General features: G+C 41.7%; 1 protein-coding gene across 1 annotated transcript in view; it reads left to right on the top strand.

Annotated features, from left to right (window-relative positions):
• Nucleotides 1-8,382, top strand: part of LOC118012657 (aldehyde oxidase) — an 87,769-nt gene extending 79,387 nt beyond the window's left edge. The window contains exons 35-37 of the mRNA XM_035008348.1: nt 219-349; nt 6,915-7,064; nt 8,311-8,382. Coding sequence (XP_034864239.1) covers nt 219-269 — 51 coding nt within the window. The 3' untranslated portion in view covers nt 270-349; nt 6,915-7,064; nt 8,311-8,382. The remainder of the gene's footprint in view (nt 1-218; nt 350-6,914; nt 7,065-8,310) is intronic.
• Nucleotides 8,383-19,547: the final 11,165 nt, after the last annotated feature.

Raw genomic sequence — 19,547 nt, 5'->3', positions numbered from 1 at the left:
CAAGTGTGAAATGATGACTCCTGAAGCTGCCCTGCCCCGCTTCACAGTCCTGTCCCAGATTCTTCCATTCTGCTCATGCTGTCATTCTGAGACCTTGCTTTGTCCTGGTTGCCCTCTGGGTGGTTTTTATCCTGTTTTGTTTTTTTTATTATGCTATTTTTCACCTGTCACAAATGTTTTCCAAGTTGCAAACATCCACATTTGTCCTTTTATTCCAGATCCCAAAAGACAAACCTGGATCCTATGTTCCTTGGAATGTACCCATATGAATCAAATACAAACTTCTGGGGAAATGGGACGACTCTTCCACCATCGCAGTCTATCCGCTCTTTATGCTTTAAGATGCTAGGTCTGAAAGATAAACGTTCATAGTTTAGAAACCATTTCACAGAGTATTGCTTTTATATGATGCTGATTTTAAATGTTCCATTTGGATTTTGATAGATATACTTAAGCAATTTAGAAATCATACTTTAAATAGCACAAATACTAACTGGTTTCCTCTAGAAAATGGAATGGATATTCTCCATTACTTTGTTTCTTAAATCCATCCAGCTGAATGGAATAGAAGATGATGATTTGTATGTGATTCATATTTGGCTTGTATCCACCAACGGAAATTACACTGTCTAGTGAAAGGCAATTTTCTAAATAATGTTATTAGTAGTGTGAACTGTAAAGTTGTCATTTTCTCATATGTCCCCATTTGCTATCAGCCTCCTTTTATTGTCAAAATGGATCCAGGCACTGTATCCAAGCATCTGTGGGACTAAAGAAAAAAAAAAATGGATAAATTAGACTCCATCAAAACTCAAAACTTTTGTGCTTCAAAAGATACTACAAGAAATTGAAAGACAAACCACAGAATAGTAGAAAATATTTGCAAATCATATATCTAATAAAGATGTATTATGCAGGATATATTTTAAAAAGTCTTCAAGCTCAGCAATAAAAAGATAAATAATGCAATTTAAAAATGGGCAAAGGAATTGAACAGACATTTCCACAAAGAAGATATATAAATGGCCAATAAGCACATAAAAAGATGCTTGAAGTCAGTAGTCATTAAGGAAATGCAAATGAAAACCACAACGGAAACCATTTCATTCCCACTAGGATGGCTATAATCAAAATGATGGATAATAGTAAGTGTTGGTAAGGATGTGGAGAAATTGGAACCCTTATCCATTGCTGGGAAGAATAAAAATGGTGCAGACACTGGAAAAAAACTGGCAGTTCCTCAAAAAGTCAAACATGGACTGACCAAATGACCACTAAGTATATACCCAAGAGAATTTGAAAACATATGCACACACAGGCTTATACACAAATGTTCATAGCATTATTCTTAATAACCGAAAGTAGAAACAACCCAACTGTATCAACTGATAACAAAGTACGTTACACAAAATGTGGTATATCCATACAAGGGAATATCATTCAGCTATACAAAAGAATGAAATACTGATATCTTCTACAACATGGATGAACCCTGAAAACATTGTTTAAATGAAAGTAGCCAGACACAAAAAGCGACATATTGTATTATTCCATCTATGTGAAACATTGAGAATAAGCAGATTCATGGTAACAGAGAGTCAATTAGTGGTTGCCAGGGGCTGAGGGGAGAGGGGGAGAGGGAAATGGGGAGGTGATTGCTAATGGGTACAGGGTTTCTTTCTGGGGTGATGAAAATGTTCTGGAATTAGATAGTAGTGGTGGTTGTACAACCTGTGAATATACTAAAAACCACTGAATTGCACGCTCTAAAAGAGTGAATTTTATGGTATGTGTATTACATCTCGATTTTTAAAAAAAAAAAGCATATTTGGAGAGAAACAGAAAATGTGGGAAAGGTTGAGAAGTTGTGATAATCATAAGAAATTTATCCCAATGGCCTTCAGTGACAAGACCTCAATGGGGGCTAAGCAGCAGGACAAAAATCACTGGAAGATTCCATTTGCATTAAAGGCAGGAAAAAAAATATCTACACTGAAGTATAAAATACTAGAGATTAATGGATGGCACCTTCTCCCTGTCACACTCTCAAGAACTCTTGTCCCAAGGCCAAGTTAAGATGGCAGCAGTTCTTCATGCTTGCCTTTCATTGCCACATGGATGTGTCTCAAAGACACCTCAAACTTAATGGGTCCCAAACAGATCTCCTTGTCAGTACAGCCATCCCCGAGATGCTAAGCCAGAAATGAGGGAGTGATCCAAGATGCTCCATTCTCTTGGTGCATGCACTTGTTCAGGCATGAAGTCCTGTCAGTCCCACCTCAGAGAAATCTCCTACATCTGTGCCTCCCTCTCTTTATTCCCATGGCTAATATGTTAGTTCCAAGCCACCATTATTTCTAACCTATGTGGTAGTCTCCTTATTACTGTCCTGCATTCATTGTTTCCCTTCCAAACCATTCTTCAGGTTAAAGTGAATGTTATATATAAGTTTAGGGACACACACACACACACACACACACACGATATGATTATGTTACACCCTTGCTTAAAACCCTTCAATGGCTTCCTATTCGTTGCACCAGAATAGTATCCCAAGTCTCTAAGGTGGCATACGTTCCCTCTGTGATCTGGCCCCAGACCATCTCTCCAGTGTTGTCTCACAACCCCCATTTTTGTCATCAGAATTCCCCATTCTGTTTCTCACTCTGGAGCCTTGGTCCTCTGCCTGAGAAGTGCTGTCACTTCCATCCCTCCTTTTGTCTGCCACTATGTAGTGCTTCTTAAATTTTAAAATGCACACAAATAACTTGAAGATGTTGTTAAAATGCAATCAAGCGATCCCAGAAGCAAGAAGGCGTGATGGAAGTGGTCCATCTAGAATCAAGCACAAGTAGGATCAGAAGGAACCCAGTTGTCCTCTGCTGTTACATCAGCATCCCTCCAGCAGGTCATACATATGGCTGGATGGTGGAGTGAGAGGCCCCTCATGGCAAGCTGAAGGAGAAGGAGAAAGTCTGAGCTTGGTTCACAAATCAGTATGTGCATACGAGCCAGATATGGGCAGTGACTGCAGTACAGACCCACTCAGAGGTGGTGAGGGGAAATTCTCCCAAGGGGCAGAGTTTTGGGTAGTGCACCTGGTTATCCACTCTGTGTAGGAAACAGAGTGGCCCAAGGTTAGGGCATGTATGTGTAGTAGCAAATGGTTTGGCCAGCTGGGCAGGACCTGGAAGGGGAAGGATTGGAAGATGGGGGACAAGAGGCTCATGAATGGGTATATGGGAATGGGCACAACGTGTCAAAATGTTCATATTGCACATTAGAAATATAAACTGTTCGCTACATAAATTTAGAAAAAACAATGTGGAAAACTTACTTTCTGCCATTCACAAAGTAAGTTCATCTGACTCTTCAGAATGAGATATTATGCCAAAATAATTGGCTGGATATTATGAAGTTGCATCGAAAGCACTTGCTGCTATGTCCGCCTGAGACCATGTTGGTGAAGGCTGCGGGGAACAGACTCTCTCGTGCAGGCTTTGTTGGACTCGTACACACATTTTGGAAAGTGAGTTAGTTGGGCCTCTCAGCAGTCCCACCCAGAAAGCCCAGTTCCTGTTGAAATCTCCCACCACGAAAGAGGCACTAAACAACCAAGTATGTACACAAAATGGCATTTGACATCAGCCCTCTCTGCCATTGGTCACCCCACTGCTTGACGCAGTGGGTATGGGAAGAGTCATGACAGCAGGGATGGGTGCTATGCTTCTACGTAGCTGCTGCCACAGCTGAATGTGCAACCTGCCCCAACACAAGCCAGGACTAGCCCCCAAGTTAGCACCATGGTCCCAGGAGACCAGTAAGCCCCTGGGGGGCACACTGACAACTCCACGCTGCAAGGAGCAGTGATTTAACAGAAAGAGATACGCATTCTGGGTAAAGGTTTTTACCACCTAAGGGCCTGTGCAATATTACATGCACCCTTGTGAGATCCCGATGAAACACTGCATCAGACCAGTTTACAGCCAAGTAAGGGCAGCTATCCTACAGCAACGGGGTGAGAGTGTGACATGTGATCCACTGGTCTTTTCACATCTGTACCACTCAGAAGTGCAATGGATATTGCTCCAACAGAGCAATGGAATGGCCTAGAGAAATGCCAGCTAGGAGGCTTGGGAGGATGGAGCTCCATCCTCCAGGATGCAGGATACTTGAAATCTAATGGACAGTTAACAAGCTGGCAGAAAATATCTGGACATTTATAGCAGAATATGGTTAATATCCATTGTATATAATTAAATTCTTCACATTGGTAAGTCAAAAACCTAATAGAAAATAGTCAAAGGACAGAAGAATAAATACAAATATTCACTAAATGTATAGCAAGATGGAAGAAACCTAAAAATAATAAGAAATGCCAATTTTGGACTGTCCCTTCCCCCACATATTTGAAAAATGGTAGCATGGATCATACGCAGTGTTGGTGAAGGCTGTGGGGGAACAGACAATCTCTCATACATGATTTGCCATATTAGCACACACATTTTGGAAGGTGAGTGATTTGGACCTAGCAACATGCTTACCCTTCAACCCAGAAATTCCAGTTCTCAGAATTTGTGCAGCAGAAATACTTGCTCAATGTGCCACATTAAAGCCTAAGAGTTTTCACTGCAGCATTGTTTGTAATAGTGAAAAATGGAAAACAAATTAATGTGAACTAATAGAGGACAGTTTATGGCAATAATGAAAAGGCTAACAGACACATGAAAAAGTGCTCCACATCATTCAGCATCAGGGAAATACAAATCAAAACCACAATGAGATACCACCTCACACCGGTCAGAATGGCTAAAATTAACAAGTCAGGAAACGACAGATGTTGGTGAAGATGCAGAGGAAGGAGAACCCTCTTACATTGTTGATGGGAATGTAAACTGGTGCAGCTACTCTGGAAAATAGTATGGAGGTTCCTCAGAAAGTTAAAAATAGAACTACCGTGTGATCCAGTGATCACACTACTAGGTATTTATCCGAAGAATACAAAATTAGTGATTCAAAGGGACACCTGCACCCCAGTGTTTATAGCAGGAATGTCCACAATAGCCGAACTATGGAAAGAACCTAGACGTCCATCAACAGATGAATGGCTAAATAAGATGTGGTATATATACAATGGAATATTACTCAGCCATCAAAAATGAAAATTTTGCCATTTGCAGCAACGTGGATGGAACTAGAGGGTATTATGCTAAGCAAAATAAGTCAGAGAAAGACAAATACCATATGATTTCACTCATATGTGGAATTTAAGAAACAAAACAGACAACATAGGGGACGGGAAGGAAAAATAAAATAAGATAAAGACAGGGAGGCAAACCATAAAAGACTCTTAACTATAGGGAACAAACTGAGGGTTGCTGGAGGGGAGGTAGGTGGGGGGATGGGGTAACTGGGTGATGGGCATTAAGGAGGGCACATCATGTGATGGGCACTAGGTGTTATAGGCAACTGATGAATCACTAAATTCTACCCCTGAAACTGATAGTATACTATATGTTAACTGACTTGAATTTAAATTAAAAATGTTTTTAAAAAGAGAAAAAAAAAGTAACATTTATTGAAAACTTACTAGGTGCCAGGCACTGTTCCAAGTACTTTGCATGTATGAGCTGATGATCCTCACAACAACCCCGAGAGAGGTACAGCCTCTTTGTCCATTTCACAAGCGAGGCAATTGAGGCACAGAGAGCCTAAGTAACCTGAAAAAAAGCAGAATTTGAAATAGTATGAATAGTTGATTTCACTTTTTAGAAACCCAAAAAAAAAATTCATGTATGTAAACATATGTGTGTAGGGAAATTCTGTATATATATGGAGGAGTCTGGTAATCGTTAACTCTGAAAAGTGAATATTGGGAAGGAGTATTTTCATTTTCTGCCTTATACACTTTTGTATTTTTGATTTTTTTTTAAAAAAAACAAGCATTTGTTTTAGAATTTAAAAGCAAATACATTAACACCTAAAAATGCACCTGAAGCATTGTGTCTGCCTGATTTAGTTCCATTTCACTGACCAAAGAAGGTTTTGTTGCTGATTATAAGAAGAAATTTTATTCCAGGGCAGGAAAATTATGCATTGTTTAAGAACTACATTGAGATTGAAGTTCAACTTGGCTTAAGGCAGGAAGAAAATGGGGGTAGCAGAGGAAGATGGGGAAATAAGAGGATTGGGAGCATAGACAGACAGGATTTGATTAGAGGAAAAACAGAGAGCAGACTCAGTGCAGAAACAGACCCCAGGAGAAGTCTAAAATTCTGCCCTCCACCCTCCTCACAGCCCTCCTGAAGGCAGATGACCACATTCAGGGGCACACTCAAGTTCTCTCATTCTCCCCTTGAGAGGTACAGTGAATTTCATGTGCATTCAGCAGCCTGACCATTTGGGGGAATGCTTAATTATCCTCATTCTTCCTCCCACCAGTATTTTTAAGCTCCCCTGTCCTAGGCCCTGGGAACCAGTTACCTGCCTTCATGGAGCTTACACTCTGGTGAAGTTATTGAATGACTTGCCTTCAAGGTGGTCTGCTTTGACTTTTCCTCATATCCTCTGGATCTTTATAAGATCACACATAACCTCGGGATTGGAGGGTAACGAGTTAATGATTTGACCAAACATAACAGCCGCTAAACTGAAAAGGACATAGGAATAAATAGAGATCGTTTCAACTCCTGAAATACATTTTTAACAAGATCATTTGGAGGAGGAAATGGCTTTCTTCATTCCAAGTAATAAAAGATTTATTTTTCGGTAGCCATACTCAAAATCAAAATCATTTATGTAACGGCTTGGCTTTAATATGTACTCAACTAGTTAGACTCATGTCAAAGTAATTGCTGTTATAATCACCTAAATGCATTTTTCTTTTTCCTTTTTTTGGGAAACCACTGCTGTAGTGAGAGCAATGCTCAGCTTCATTGTCCAAACTCTGAAACCACGTGTCCGTCCCCGCCTGCCTGGGGCCCATCTTCTGCTCTCTCTTTGGAGCTATGGTCACCACTGCAGAAGGTGCAAGAAGCAGCAAAACCAGGATTCGCCTAGTTCAAGTAAGAGTATATGTTCACAAGTTCAGAATAACTATTGATTTAGGGGGCTTCTTTAGTGGTCTGAGCCATGGGTTAGGGTTTTAGAGGACCAAGATGGTAGGGGAAGGTTTTCGTCCCTTTTATAGGAAGAAAAGTTACCCTTTTCTTAAGTTCTTTTATCCTTCTCCAGATTTCTGTATTACCATTTGAAGTTTGTTATACTTCTGTAAAAATGTGAGGGGAGGTGGTCCAGAGGGAGTGACACCCCATCTGTGTCACCTTGGACCATCTCATTGCCTCAGGGAGGAATCCTCCCTTCAGGAGGGCTGTGGGTCCTATGCACACAGAAAGGGGACAGTTCACCTTTATCTTGGTTCCTGTAATAAAATGAGAAAAATAAGGAGGCATATTCTATGTTTGGTCCGTGTAAATAGTCATGCTACAAATTCTACCAGAAAAAAAACAAAACAAAAAACTTCTGTGATTTGGATATTTGAATTTCGCATGTTATGTAATAGTCTTTAATCAAGACTATATTTGTTGAATATTCCCTAAACTGAGTTCTAAAGCCCTTGGGAGTGAGGATTATGTCTGTTCTAAAAATACCTTCCCAGACCATAAGGAATTGGTTGACCTAAAGGTTGCTGGCAGGCCACTGAGCCAGAGGCCAGAAGGAAGAAATATCACAGGGCTTTTTGTCCTTTTGGCTTCAAGAAACTCCCCAGATCATCAGAGGTACAGGTGCATTAATCTCAAGGCTGATTTTGTAGAGGATTTTTTAACTCATGTACTGAAGATGCACTAGTGAAAATGTCCCAAAGTGAATGGAACACCAGATAACCCTCCAACATCAGAACAGGAAATGAAAAGTCGAAAAGCTGGAGCTCTCTTTATGAACAGAAGACTTTACAATAAATCCCTCCAATTCCAATTCTTTTTTTCCCCCCCAAGCAGTAGCAGAATGAGAGAGGCAACAAAGTAGACACAGATGATCTCAATGTCTGTGGTCTTGGTTGAATCCAAACTGGGCTCTCGAAGCCAGGCCCTGAATTGACTTTGAGGGCTCCCTCTCCCGACTGCCTCCATGGAGCCTCTACCCAGAAAGCTTCTGTCAGCATCTTCAATGTGAACAATTACAGCATCTCTAGTGGATTCCTGACAGGCCTGTGCCTACCTCTGCCTTTACCAATCAGAGGCTTCTGTCTCATTTCTGAGAGCTTTCTGCCCATCACTTTTAGCCTGGATCCTCTGTGTTCTTTGTTTTTAGGAAGTTTGCTAATGGCCATGGCACCCAGTATGGATTCTGCACCCCAGGCATGGTAAGGAGCATCAACACTCCGAAGGAACCATCTGGAGCCCTCCACAGAGCGGTCCATGGGAAGCTTGGGGGTGAGTCACAAACCCCTACACTGTAGAAGGAATATTGTCTTTAACAAGAGGATCAGAGACGCTTGAACATTTTCCTCCAGGAAAGTGGGCCAAAGGACTTGACATTTATTTGTTGATCTTTATGATCCATGCCTCTCAAGCAGTGTTGGCAAGGATTATCCATCCCTGTTTAGCAGAAGGGGAAACTGAGGCAGCCAGCCAGAAAGTAAAGTGAATTTCCCATATGACTATTACATTCTTGGCACCATATCAATTGTTCCTGATCATTTTAGTGTAACGTATGTTTGGAAAGCATATGCTTATTGAATCCGTGTGCATGGGTGACTTTGATGCAATTGCAGTGTTAATGGAAGGGGGTGTCTGGAAATACTAGGACTTGAGAAATCTTTTAATTATGTACTTAGAGCTAGCTAAAAGAAGCAATGACCTTTGGGTTGTTTTTATTTTGGTTGTAGCTGTTGTTGCTACACTTGTTACTTAGATCTTATTAATGCTTAGGAAATCGTAGTTTTTAGTTAGGAATTCGGAAAAAATCACTTATGACTCATAAACTTACATTCAGTTGAAATGCCTTAAGACTTTTAAAGTGGTATTTCCCCCTCTGCCTTTTGGAAACTTTTAAATTCTTACTAAGTTTCAAACATTCATTCTGTTCTATTAAGATACTTTTTAACTTTTATTCTATTATTTGAAAATCTGATGAACATTGCCTTCGATCTGCACATAAGTTGTTGATTAAAATATCAGACACAGTAAGCCAAGCAAAGAACTCTGAGAAAATTAAGCAACACTGTTAACATAGAGCTGTTGTTCAGTCAAGTACAGACCTACCTGTGGTATCATGCATTTAGATTTCTCTATCCCCTCCACAGAGGGAGCACAGACACCATCAGGTGGCTTGTGAGATCCCCGTGCACTGTGTCTACGGCACAGATCAGTTTCTCAGTCTAGAAATCTCATCTCAAAAGGCATCGAGGCTAGTTTTCCTGAGTACCCAGTCTCCTGTTTGGGACTGCTGCCCTAGGCCCTCTCATCAATACTCCATTCCAAAAGAGATCCAGAAAGCTATCCAAGAGCAAAGTCAACCTCACCTAAATCCATCTTTTTGGAAACCAGGATCCATGGTCACCTGTCTCCAGTGCTCTAGCCCTGCTCTGGTTTTCTGTGATGTTTCTAAAAGATTACTGACCATGGCTTCACAATCTCATTCACAAATTATTTTAAGGTCATGGGACATAATTCGCCTTGACTGATCTGACCATTTGAATAAATTTAAAGGCTAAGCCCTTTCTTATAATCTCCACATCTCCTGGGCTTCAAGTCTTTTTTTAACTATGCTTGTCTGATGCTTTTAATTTACAAAACATTCCTTCGGTGAGAAATATGGAAGCAAAAATACGAATAAGTTCTGCCTTCTCTCTGACTTCTGTTAATATTCTATCTTCATTGAGCAGTATATTGAGTCTCTGATACATTTTAGGCAGTATTTTCTGCAAAATACATCCCTTAGACAACTGGACATTGCTCTGCACAACACTTTTGCCTTTGTTGTCAGTTTGCCCCAGTACTTCCATCATTTGCTCACATCGTTTCTTTGTTTTTGCTGGTCAGAGAGCAGTCTGGTTACAGTGCCTTCCCAAGTCCTTAGTTCTTCCTCATTTATAATTATATCCTCCAAATTACATTTCTGAGAGCTTCCTGTGTATTTTATGCTGTATTTTCTTGTTATAGTTTCTGGTAAGTGGGAAAAAGTCCATCACTGTTCTGTACTGTCTGAATTTGGCTTTTTATAAGCCTGTGGCCCTGAGTAATAACACTGGTATTCTCCTTCTCTTGTTATAAACCCAAACAAGTTCTCCCCCAAACATTCTGTCACAGGCTCTGTGGTTAGCTTGACAGCCATTCCCCTCATTTATTCCTCTCATTTCTGAGCCAGGCAAGAACTTTTTAATCCCCTCTTCCTTAGAAATGGTAGAATTTTTTAAACCTGGGTAATTGAAGGGTCCCTTCCCAGCTGTATCCTTCCTCTGTTTCAGTTTTCTAATTTGCTTTAGGGAAGCCCCATCCACACCTTTGGTTGGACCAAGTGATCTGTGTTGTCCACCCTGCTGAGAGCTAGATGTTGGTTCAACAGATAGGATGGGATTGGAGTTATGAAGAGATCCCATATTGCGACTGCCGAGGATACTTCCGACCAAGGAAGCTGGGTTCAATAAGCCAGAAGTAGGAGCCTCAACATTTAGCCAAAAACTGGGGGCCTAGCGATTGATATAAAAAACAAGGAAGACCAAAGATCAGAGGGTCCAGTTAAAAAACAGGAAGGAAAGAAGTAGTGAATCTGGATAGTTACCTTCAGCAAGCACTGAAGAGAGTTGTGGGTGCATTTCTGTTTGTTTCTCTTTAAGCTCTCGCCCTCAAAGTCTCTACCCTCTTCTTTCCTTTGAGGTTCCTGGATTTCCTTTCATGTTTATATTTTACGATCATATGGTCTCTGCCTTCTTTGTTAGCTTTTTTTTTTTTTTATATGGCCAGATACCATTAGTGGGTCTCAAAACCCTCTGGGTTTGGGTGATGTCTAGTAGACAGCAGTAGCTTCACTGCACCAAAATTTCAAGTCCTCTCTCTTAATACCCCAGTCTGTGCTTTTGTATCTAGACACCCCCAAGTGGCTACTTTGTACCGAGTACTTCCTGTAGTACTGGCTGTGTGCTAATTGTGCAGAAGACAAAATGCAAGTCCAGAGTGCTCAAGCTATTGCCCAAGATCCCGCCACTAGCAAGTGGAAGGGTCAGGACTTGAACCCAGGCAATCTGGTTGTAGAATCTGTGTCCTTTTTTTTTTTTTTTTAAGATTTTATGTATTTATGTGACAGAGAGAGACACAGCGAGAGAGGGAACACAAGCAGGGGGGCGTGGGAGTGGGAGAGGGAGAAGCAGGCTCCCCGCTGAGCAGGGAGCCTGACACGGGGCTCGATCCCAGGACCCTGGGGTCATGACCCAAGGCAAAGGCAGATGCTTAATGACTAAGCCACCTAGGCGCCGCTGGAATCTGTGTTCTTAACCCCCTCATCTGAATCTACTTATTTTCCCGATACCATTTTCTTTGCTATTTTTCCTGGAGAATTACCAGCACCCCTTTACTATGATTATTACTTCCCTGAACGCCCCCCCCCCCAATATAGCTAGTGTCCTCTTTGGTTTCATATTTTGGAGTATCATCCAGATAAGGTTTTAGTCTTCTAATGTACTTACTTCTTTCTCACACTTATTCACGAACCCTTCTGTAAGCATTAGTTGAGTGCCTTCTGTACTATGAGTAGTGTGACCATGGTTCATATGCTTAGGGAGAATCAGTCCCAATCAGCATTTCTGAGTCAGGGACAATTCATGTCATCAAGGGACCCAAGAATATGCAGAATTTTGCGCAAAGTGTGTGTGTATTCACATGTGACTTTGAGGGTATATTCACAGAACAGAACTATCATCAGATTCTCAAGAGTCTGTGACTGCCTCCCAGAAAGGTGAGAATCACTGGTCTAAAGGAACACAGAAATAACTATAAAGGACAGTGACATCCTGATTAGATCAAGGCGCCATGCTCCCAAACATGCTTTCCCAACCATGTGAGAGTACTCCCTCTTTGATCGGGTCAGTCCTTCCAATGTTCTATGATTTTTTAATACCATCTAGTGACTGTCAGGAACTTTAAAGGGTCTGAGATTTTACTTACAAGCTAACAAGTTGGGCTGGTGCAGTTCGATGGGTGATAGCAGAACACACAGGACTCCTGAGTCAGAGACAAAGACTTTATTCTTCACAGGAAGAGTATAGCTAGAGTCTTAGCATTTCCTATAAGCTCCCCAAGCCCCAATTCCCACAAGGCAACGTGGGCCAGGTGACACCAGATGTGCAGTAGGTTGCATTTCAGCAGAAGAACCCTGAGATTAGGGAGCTCAAATTTTTATAATGGGTCGTAAGCCACCCACAAGGTGATGTTCTCTTTAGGATACTGGACCGTAATCATTCCTGCTAATTCCTTCACAGAGAGACACGGCTGCTCGCTATAACAACATCCTTGGAAAGATAGTCTGGAACAGAAACAGTCAGCGCCCTGCACTCATGCAGACTGTTCATCTCTGGCATGTGACTTGTACCCTGCGAGGGGTTTCCTCAGTCCTTTCCCTTCCTCGTCACTGATTTCCTGCTCTGCACAGTTCCATGGAGTGCACTCCAGAACTGTGTCCTAAATGTCTTCTGAGGATACTAGTTCAATCTAGAAAAACTACCAGGATTTTATATATGATTTTGGAGGTAGGGGAGGAGAGTCCCAGTTAGAACAAGGGAGACATGCCAAGGGTAGAGACGTGGCCTTTGGGTTGAAAGATCACGCATTTCCTTCTCCCTGGGTAATGTCTGCTGCGGTCCTGGGCAGAGACCCGTTGTGAAGAGTGTTTTAGCCCTGGGAGTGGGAAACCACTGGCAGCTGCTGAGCCTGCTCTTCTGCATTCAGTAGCAAAGCATCACACCCATGACGTGGAATTGGTTTTCAAGGAAAGCACAGTATTGTGCATTAGAGACTCAGGTTTACCATTTTGCCCATCTCAGTGAGGGTAGCCACTGATAACTTTCTCAGAAACGCAGGCATGTAGCACCTTAATGGCTTATTCAAAAGGAAAGGTTATAAAAATACCATATTCTGACTGAAAACGGATTAGGCCATCTTCCTAATGTCTAGCTTTGTGACGAGGAGAAGCAGAGAAGAGTCTGTTCCTCACATTGCCATTTCAGCTGCACATTTTATGGAATCACAGCCAAAGTAAAACATTTTTGCGAAATAAATGCCTGTCCTCTCTGAATCTGATTCCATCTCTGATTAGTACTAATGGTCTATGAGGAAGAGAGGAGAAACCATTTCCGTCTTTCATGTTGTGCAGAATCAGTAGCCACTGAGCATATGTAACATCCACAGAGCATTAGCGTCAGACCCTCCTCTGCCCACTCCCTCCACACACAGCCCCCAAAAACCTATGATAAGTAACTAAGAGAGACAAGATGGAATTATTAATTTTAAAAATACAGTTTTCTCCTGCAAAAATATACCTTATAAGCTGCAGAAATTGTATAGCCAGAGATGTTTGGATTCCCAAATTGTTAAAAAGGGAAAAAAAAGGATGTGGAAAATGAGAAATGAGTTAAGATGATGCCAAAGGGGACATGCAAGGAAGTATGTCCACAGAAAAGACTGAGGAATGGAGACTAGAGAACTATGTAAACAAAATAGACATGAATAATCCATGTAAAACTTCTGTTATGGTGCATTGCAGCTGTAAATATTAGTATTAAATTTACCTGAGCTGGGGAAGCAAGACAAATTGCAGTAAGATGTATTTATTTGTTCATTTATTTTTCAAGTCATTTATTCATTCATTATTTATTTGAAATTATGTGTTCTAGAATCTAGGTACCTTCCATTGTCACCTATATTTCATTTTGTTTCCTCATGAATTTAAAGATTACTTGAGTCAATTTAATTAGCCAGAACACTGTCATCAGATAAACACAGAGGAAAGACCTGTGTCAGATTCCCAGGCTGAAATAGATGGAGGGGTTATAGATTTGGCAGAAGGAAGACTCCTTCAGGGGAGCCAGCCCCTGGGTCTCAGTGGCAGCCGGGGATCGGTCTTCTCTTGGGCAGCCTGCTCCCCACACCTGTCTCTCAGTTGTTTTGAGCATTAGAGGCCTTAATGAGTGGGAAGTGCTGGACTGTGGTAGACAGCCAGGAAATTATAGTTGTTGTTAACAATTACAGGCAATACAGTTATGTTTTACAAGCATGAACTTCGTTATCAAAATGCATAGCTTCAAATTCTGCTATTCTTTAGCTATATAACCTGATAAATTATTTAATGTTCCTAAGCCTCTGTTTCCTTATCTGTAAAAGAAGATTATGATCATGAGGATTTAAATTATATCATGTCTGTAAAGTACAAATCAGGCTGAGCACATACCGAGTGCTAAATAAAATGTCTACCACAATTAGCTGCTACCCCCACCACCATCATCATCATCATCATCATCATTAATACCTCTTTTGATATTACAACTGTAGGAATCCTGCTTTGCCATCCTTGTTTTTCTTTAATAGAGTTCATCTTGCTGCCAAATGAATGGGGAAGGGAAATGTTGCTTGGGTCGAGAAGAAAAGAAGCCTGAGAACAAAGCTAGTGTGTCTTTCTTTCTCCTCTTTTATCTGCAACTTTCCATATTTGGTCTGTAAGGAGGAACCTGACCAACAGGGCTTGGAGGGCTGGTGGGGACCTTGTGAACGTTCTAAAAGCACTTGTCCTTCTCCCAGTGCTTCTACCCCTTCCCTTCCATTGGCCCTCAACCACCACAAACCCAAATCTTCCTGGGAGGAAGGAATCCCCATGCCGGGCCCTGTAGGAAATGACAACTCGCCAAAGATGGTTCCAGAATGGTGACTTTGGGAAGTCACTTTGGGAAGACAGGACCCTGCTCAAGTCCCAGCCCTGAAACTTTCCAGCTTGGGTTTAACTTCCTCCTCGGTGTACTTGGGATAATCCTTCAAGGGAAGTATTAGATGGGAAGACTAGATGACACACATGAGTGATGTACGTAAAGTCCCAGACACTGTGATAAGCACATTGCTGTTACATAGTCAATACCAGTTTTTCCTAAGGACTGATGTTTGGAATTGTTCTTAGAACAGTCTTGGCAAGAGATGGCTTTCTAGAAATTAGAAATTAACTAATTTAATTATTTATTAAATATTATGATTTAATACATTATTTAATACATTATATTGAATTTATATAAATTCAATATAATTATTTAATTTATATAAAATTTATTTTATAAAATTAAAAATTAAAAATTTCTATGTATACCCTTTTTGAACCAGTATTTCCACTTCCAGGAATGTACCCCAAAGAAATAATTAGAGGTAGGTCAAAGATTTACTATATATGCTCATCACAATGTTATTTGTAATAACAAAAATTAGAAATAAATGTTCAACAATAGGGGATCATTTAAATAAATCATGGCATACCCATATGATTGGAACTTCAACTATCTTGAAAAATCTTTTTTGTGTAATAATTGAATTTGAAAATAAAAATGATTTAAGTAAAAAGTTTTTAATTGAGCACTCTGACACCAAATTTGTAAGGAAAAATTTGTCTATATATACAGTATGTGTACATATACACAGCAAGAATAGAAATGGAAGGAAATACATTAACAGTAGTTCTCTTTGTATGATCGCATTATGAAATTATCTTCTAGATTTTATAGCAACTCTACTTGACTTTTTTTACATGAACATGCATTGTAAATTTTATAACAGAAAAAGTTTAAACAAAATGAAATTCCTATGGATGATATAGTAGTTACAAATGCATTCCGTCTGGGGGCACCTGGGTGGCTCAGTCAGTTAAGCATCTGACTCTTGGTTTTGACTCAGGTCATGATCCCAGGGTCATGAGATCGAGCCCCCCGTTGGGTTCCGCACTGAGTGCAGTCTGCTTGAGATTCTCTCCTCTCCTTCTCCCTCTGCCCCTACCCCCACTCACTCGCATACTCTCTCCCTCTCTGCCTCTCAAATAAATAAATAAATCTTTAAAAAAAGAAACACATTCCCTCCGAAAACCAATTTCACTTGGTTTCCAGCATAGATTGGGAAGAGGAGAGGAAAAATTTTAAAATTGGCATGGCTGCTTATTGGTGACCACCAAATATCATTGCCTGGGCTGGCAGGAAAGGGCAGACCTGCCCCTCGCATTTGCAAGAGCTGAAGCAAGAGTTCAAACAGAAGACATCCGCTTCTCTTCTCTTCCTAACCAGCTCTGCCCTGCACAGATGTTCACATGTCCAAGCTCCATCCATCCCCCAGACAGCCACCTCTTGGCCACCACACAGGCTTAGGGGTGAGTTCCTAGTTGTACTTCTGCCTGCCCTCTCTGGGAGGAAGGACTGGAGCAGAGTCAACATGGGCCCTGGAAGTGGGTTTGGGGCCTTTGGGGCAGGGAATTCTGAGGTAGTGTGTCCCCACAGCTTGTGGCTAGAAGACAGAGTACTGGCTGAGCGTAGAATGTCCCTTTGATCCCGAGGACTCCTTGCCCCTGGGGGAGGGGTGTGGCAAAAGAGGGACAGAGTTGGAACCCAGAGCAGAGTTCCAGTGACCTGAGGCCCAAGGATGAAACTGGGAATGGATTCCTGGGAGCCACATTTGATGCTTCTGTCATCAATAGAAATATAAATAAGAATGAACTCCAGGATGGCAGTTTATATGACTAAAAAAATAACATTATAGAAAATCTAATAAAGTGCTTAATCGAACCATTACTCATTCTTCAGCTATAATTTCCCCTACATCACCTTCCTGCCGTGTGTCAAGTAATCATGTTTCATTCCTGTTAGAACATCCACTTCTCAGTGGTGAGCTTCCCTGGAGCTCCCCCAGCCAGCACACAGAGCTGCAACCTGCAGTCCCCCAGGGCCAGCTCTGTTGTGGAAAGCCATTTCCTATTCTGACTCACTCTTTTGCCACTCAGCTTCTGCTACCCCTAATTGCAGTTCGTCTTTCTCCAGCTGGGCCCAGAGCCCGGCAGGAGCAGGGATTTAGCAGCCTTCAGGTTCCTCTTCCCCCCCACCTCCCACCCCCACCTTCTCCTCCGGCCAGAGTGAAACCAGGAGCTGGTCTTGTCTTGCACCACCTCGTGCCCTCGCCCCCAGCCCACCGCCTTTCAAACAAGACGAATTCAACACCTGCCTGCTAATGCCCACGATGCTTATCAAACTTTGACTTTGTTTTTACCAAAAGACTAAAACATTAATTGTTTTTTCTTAAGGCTTGTGTCAAATTGTATGAAAAAGAAGGATTTCTGCCCTTGGACCCAACCCAGGAACAAGTTTCCACCTGAACTAATGGTATGTTCTTTTTCTCCTGATTTCTTTCTCTTTTCTTTTTTTAAAGATTTTATTTATTTATTTATTTATTTATTTATTTATTTATTTATTTATTTATTTATTTATTTATTTGAGAGAGAGAATGAGATAGAGAGAGCATGAGAGGGGGGAGGGTCAGAGGGAGAAGCAGACTCCCCGCCGAGCAGGGAGCCCGATGCGGGACTCGATCCCAGGACTCCAGGATCATGACCTGAGCCGAAGGCAGTCGCTCAACCAACTGAGCCACCCAGGCGCCCTTCTTTCTCTTTTCATGCCAACGATGAGGGAATAAACAGTCCCATCAGCTCATCCCCAGTTGATACTTTCCAGCATCTTTTACTCAGCTATCTTAACCTGAATGTCAAAAGGAAAATGTGAAACATCTTCAAGGCAAAACACATTCATCCTTATAACTTGTTTCTTTAGTTTTCATCCATTAAAAATAAAGCCAGGGTGAAAAAAGACTTAATATCTTTCATAGCAAATTTTACTTAGAATGTTCATTGGCTTAACATCAGTTTGTCCCCACGGTCAACTTTGTGCTACTGTCCCTCTCAGTAACCTGAGAAAGGCATTTTTTCTCCCAGGACCTGCCCCTGGGTGGACCCACCTTGTCCCTGAACTCTCACCTAGCACAACTCTCCCTCTGTGACCAAAGCAGGAAAGTCACAGTCGATTCTGGTACACAAGCATCTTTATTAAAAATCCAAGGAAAATCCAGGATACAAATACTAGGCAGGTGAGGGAAATTACCACCTTCAGATCTCACTTTCCTGAGAGTTTGGCAGAGTTTTTAAAGCATCTAACTGCCTCCTTTTATTTTTTTTAATTTTTTTTAAGATTTTATTTTTAAGTAATCTACACCTAAGGTGGAGCTCAAACTCATGACCCCAAGATCAAGAGTCTCCGTCTCCACTGACTGAGCCAGCCAGGTGCCCCTTTTTTATTTTTTTACTTGTTCCTCCAGGCATCCATGGACCTACTTGTAATTGTTTCACAAACTTCTGTTGAGAGCCTCCCAAATGTCAGCACTGAGCTGGGCACTTGGGATACAGAAATGACACACTGCCCGTCCCTTGGGAGCTCACAGTCAAATGCAGAGATCAGATGCGCCAGCAACAATTAACAGTGGAGCATGCAGAATCTGGGAGTAGAGCAGAGAGCAAGAGGTGGGATAGGGAGAGAAGAGAGAGACTTCTCCAGAGAGCCAAACTTGAGCTGAAACTTGAATTGTAAATAGTAGTTATCAGGAGGTGGGAAGGGGGAATGAACGGGACATAGAGAGGGAATTCTAGGTAAAGTAGAAATCATGCGTATTGGCTTGTGGCTTTGAAGAACTCGTAACTTTCAGGAAAAACAAGCAATTCCAAATGACTAGGCCATGGCATGTTGGAAGGTCTGCTGTAACCCCACTCCTACCCCATAACATGAGGCTGGGCAGGGAAGAGGAGGCCAGATCCTGATACGCCTATAATACAGACCTAAAGGACATGGAGTTTTTGTACACGTAATGGAGAGCCATTACAGGATTTTGATAAAGGATATTTACAGTTTGAAAGATCCCTCTGGCTATTGTATGGAGAAGATTGGGTTATGAGTGAATGCAGGGTGACGAGTGTGTATGGCCGCAGCCCAGGAGAGGGACGGTGGTTATCTCAGATTAGGGTGCTAGTAGTGGAGATGGAGAGAGAGGACAAATGGGAGAGATAGTTAAGAGGCAAAATCAAGAGGGATATTGGTGGCAGATTGGATGTAAGTGGGTGAGAGAGGAGCAGGAGGGGTCAGGAGTGACTCCCTGGCTTTCAGTCTGCACAGGGAGATGTGAAGTTAGAGATGAGATACTGGAGCAGAAGCTCCTTTGAGGGATTTTCACATCCTTTTTAAAAAATCCAAAGAGGAGTGACAGGTAGGTAGTTGGAAGCTCAGAGGAGAGGTCGAGATTGAGTGTTTACAGTTACAAGCCATTTGGGCTCAAAGCCAGGGGAATGGTGAGTACATAGCTGAAGAGAGGCCCTGGATCAAAGTCCTTAGGGGTTTCCAACAGCTAATGAATAGGTGGAAGGATGAGTGGACTCAAGAGAGTGAGAATGAGAGGTCAGAAAGGGCATACCAATCAGAAGACAGGAATTCCAGAAGCATTGAGAGA

The sequence above is a fragment of the Mirounga leonina genome, unplaced genomic scaffold (genome assembly GCF_011800145.1).
Source record: "Mirounga leonina isolate KUSES-001 unplaced genomic scaffold, KU_Mleo_1.0 Mir_151, whole genome shotgun sequence".
NCBI classification, from domain to species: Eukaryota; Metazoa; Chordata; class Mammalia; order Carnivora; family Phocidae; genus Mirounga; species Mirounga leonina.
The sequence above is the reverse complement of the archived record's forward strand: the minus strand, read 5'-3'. Positions and strand labels throughout refer to the sequence as shown.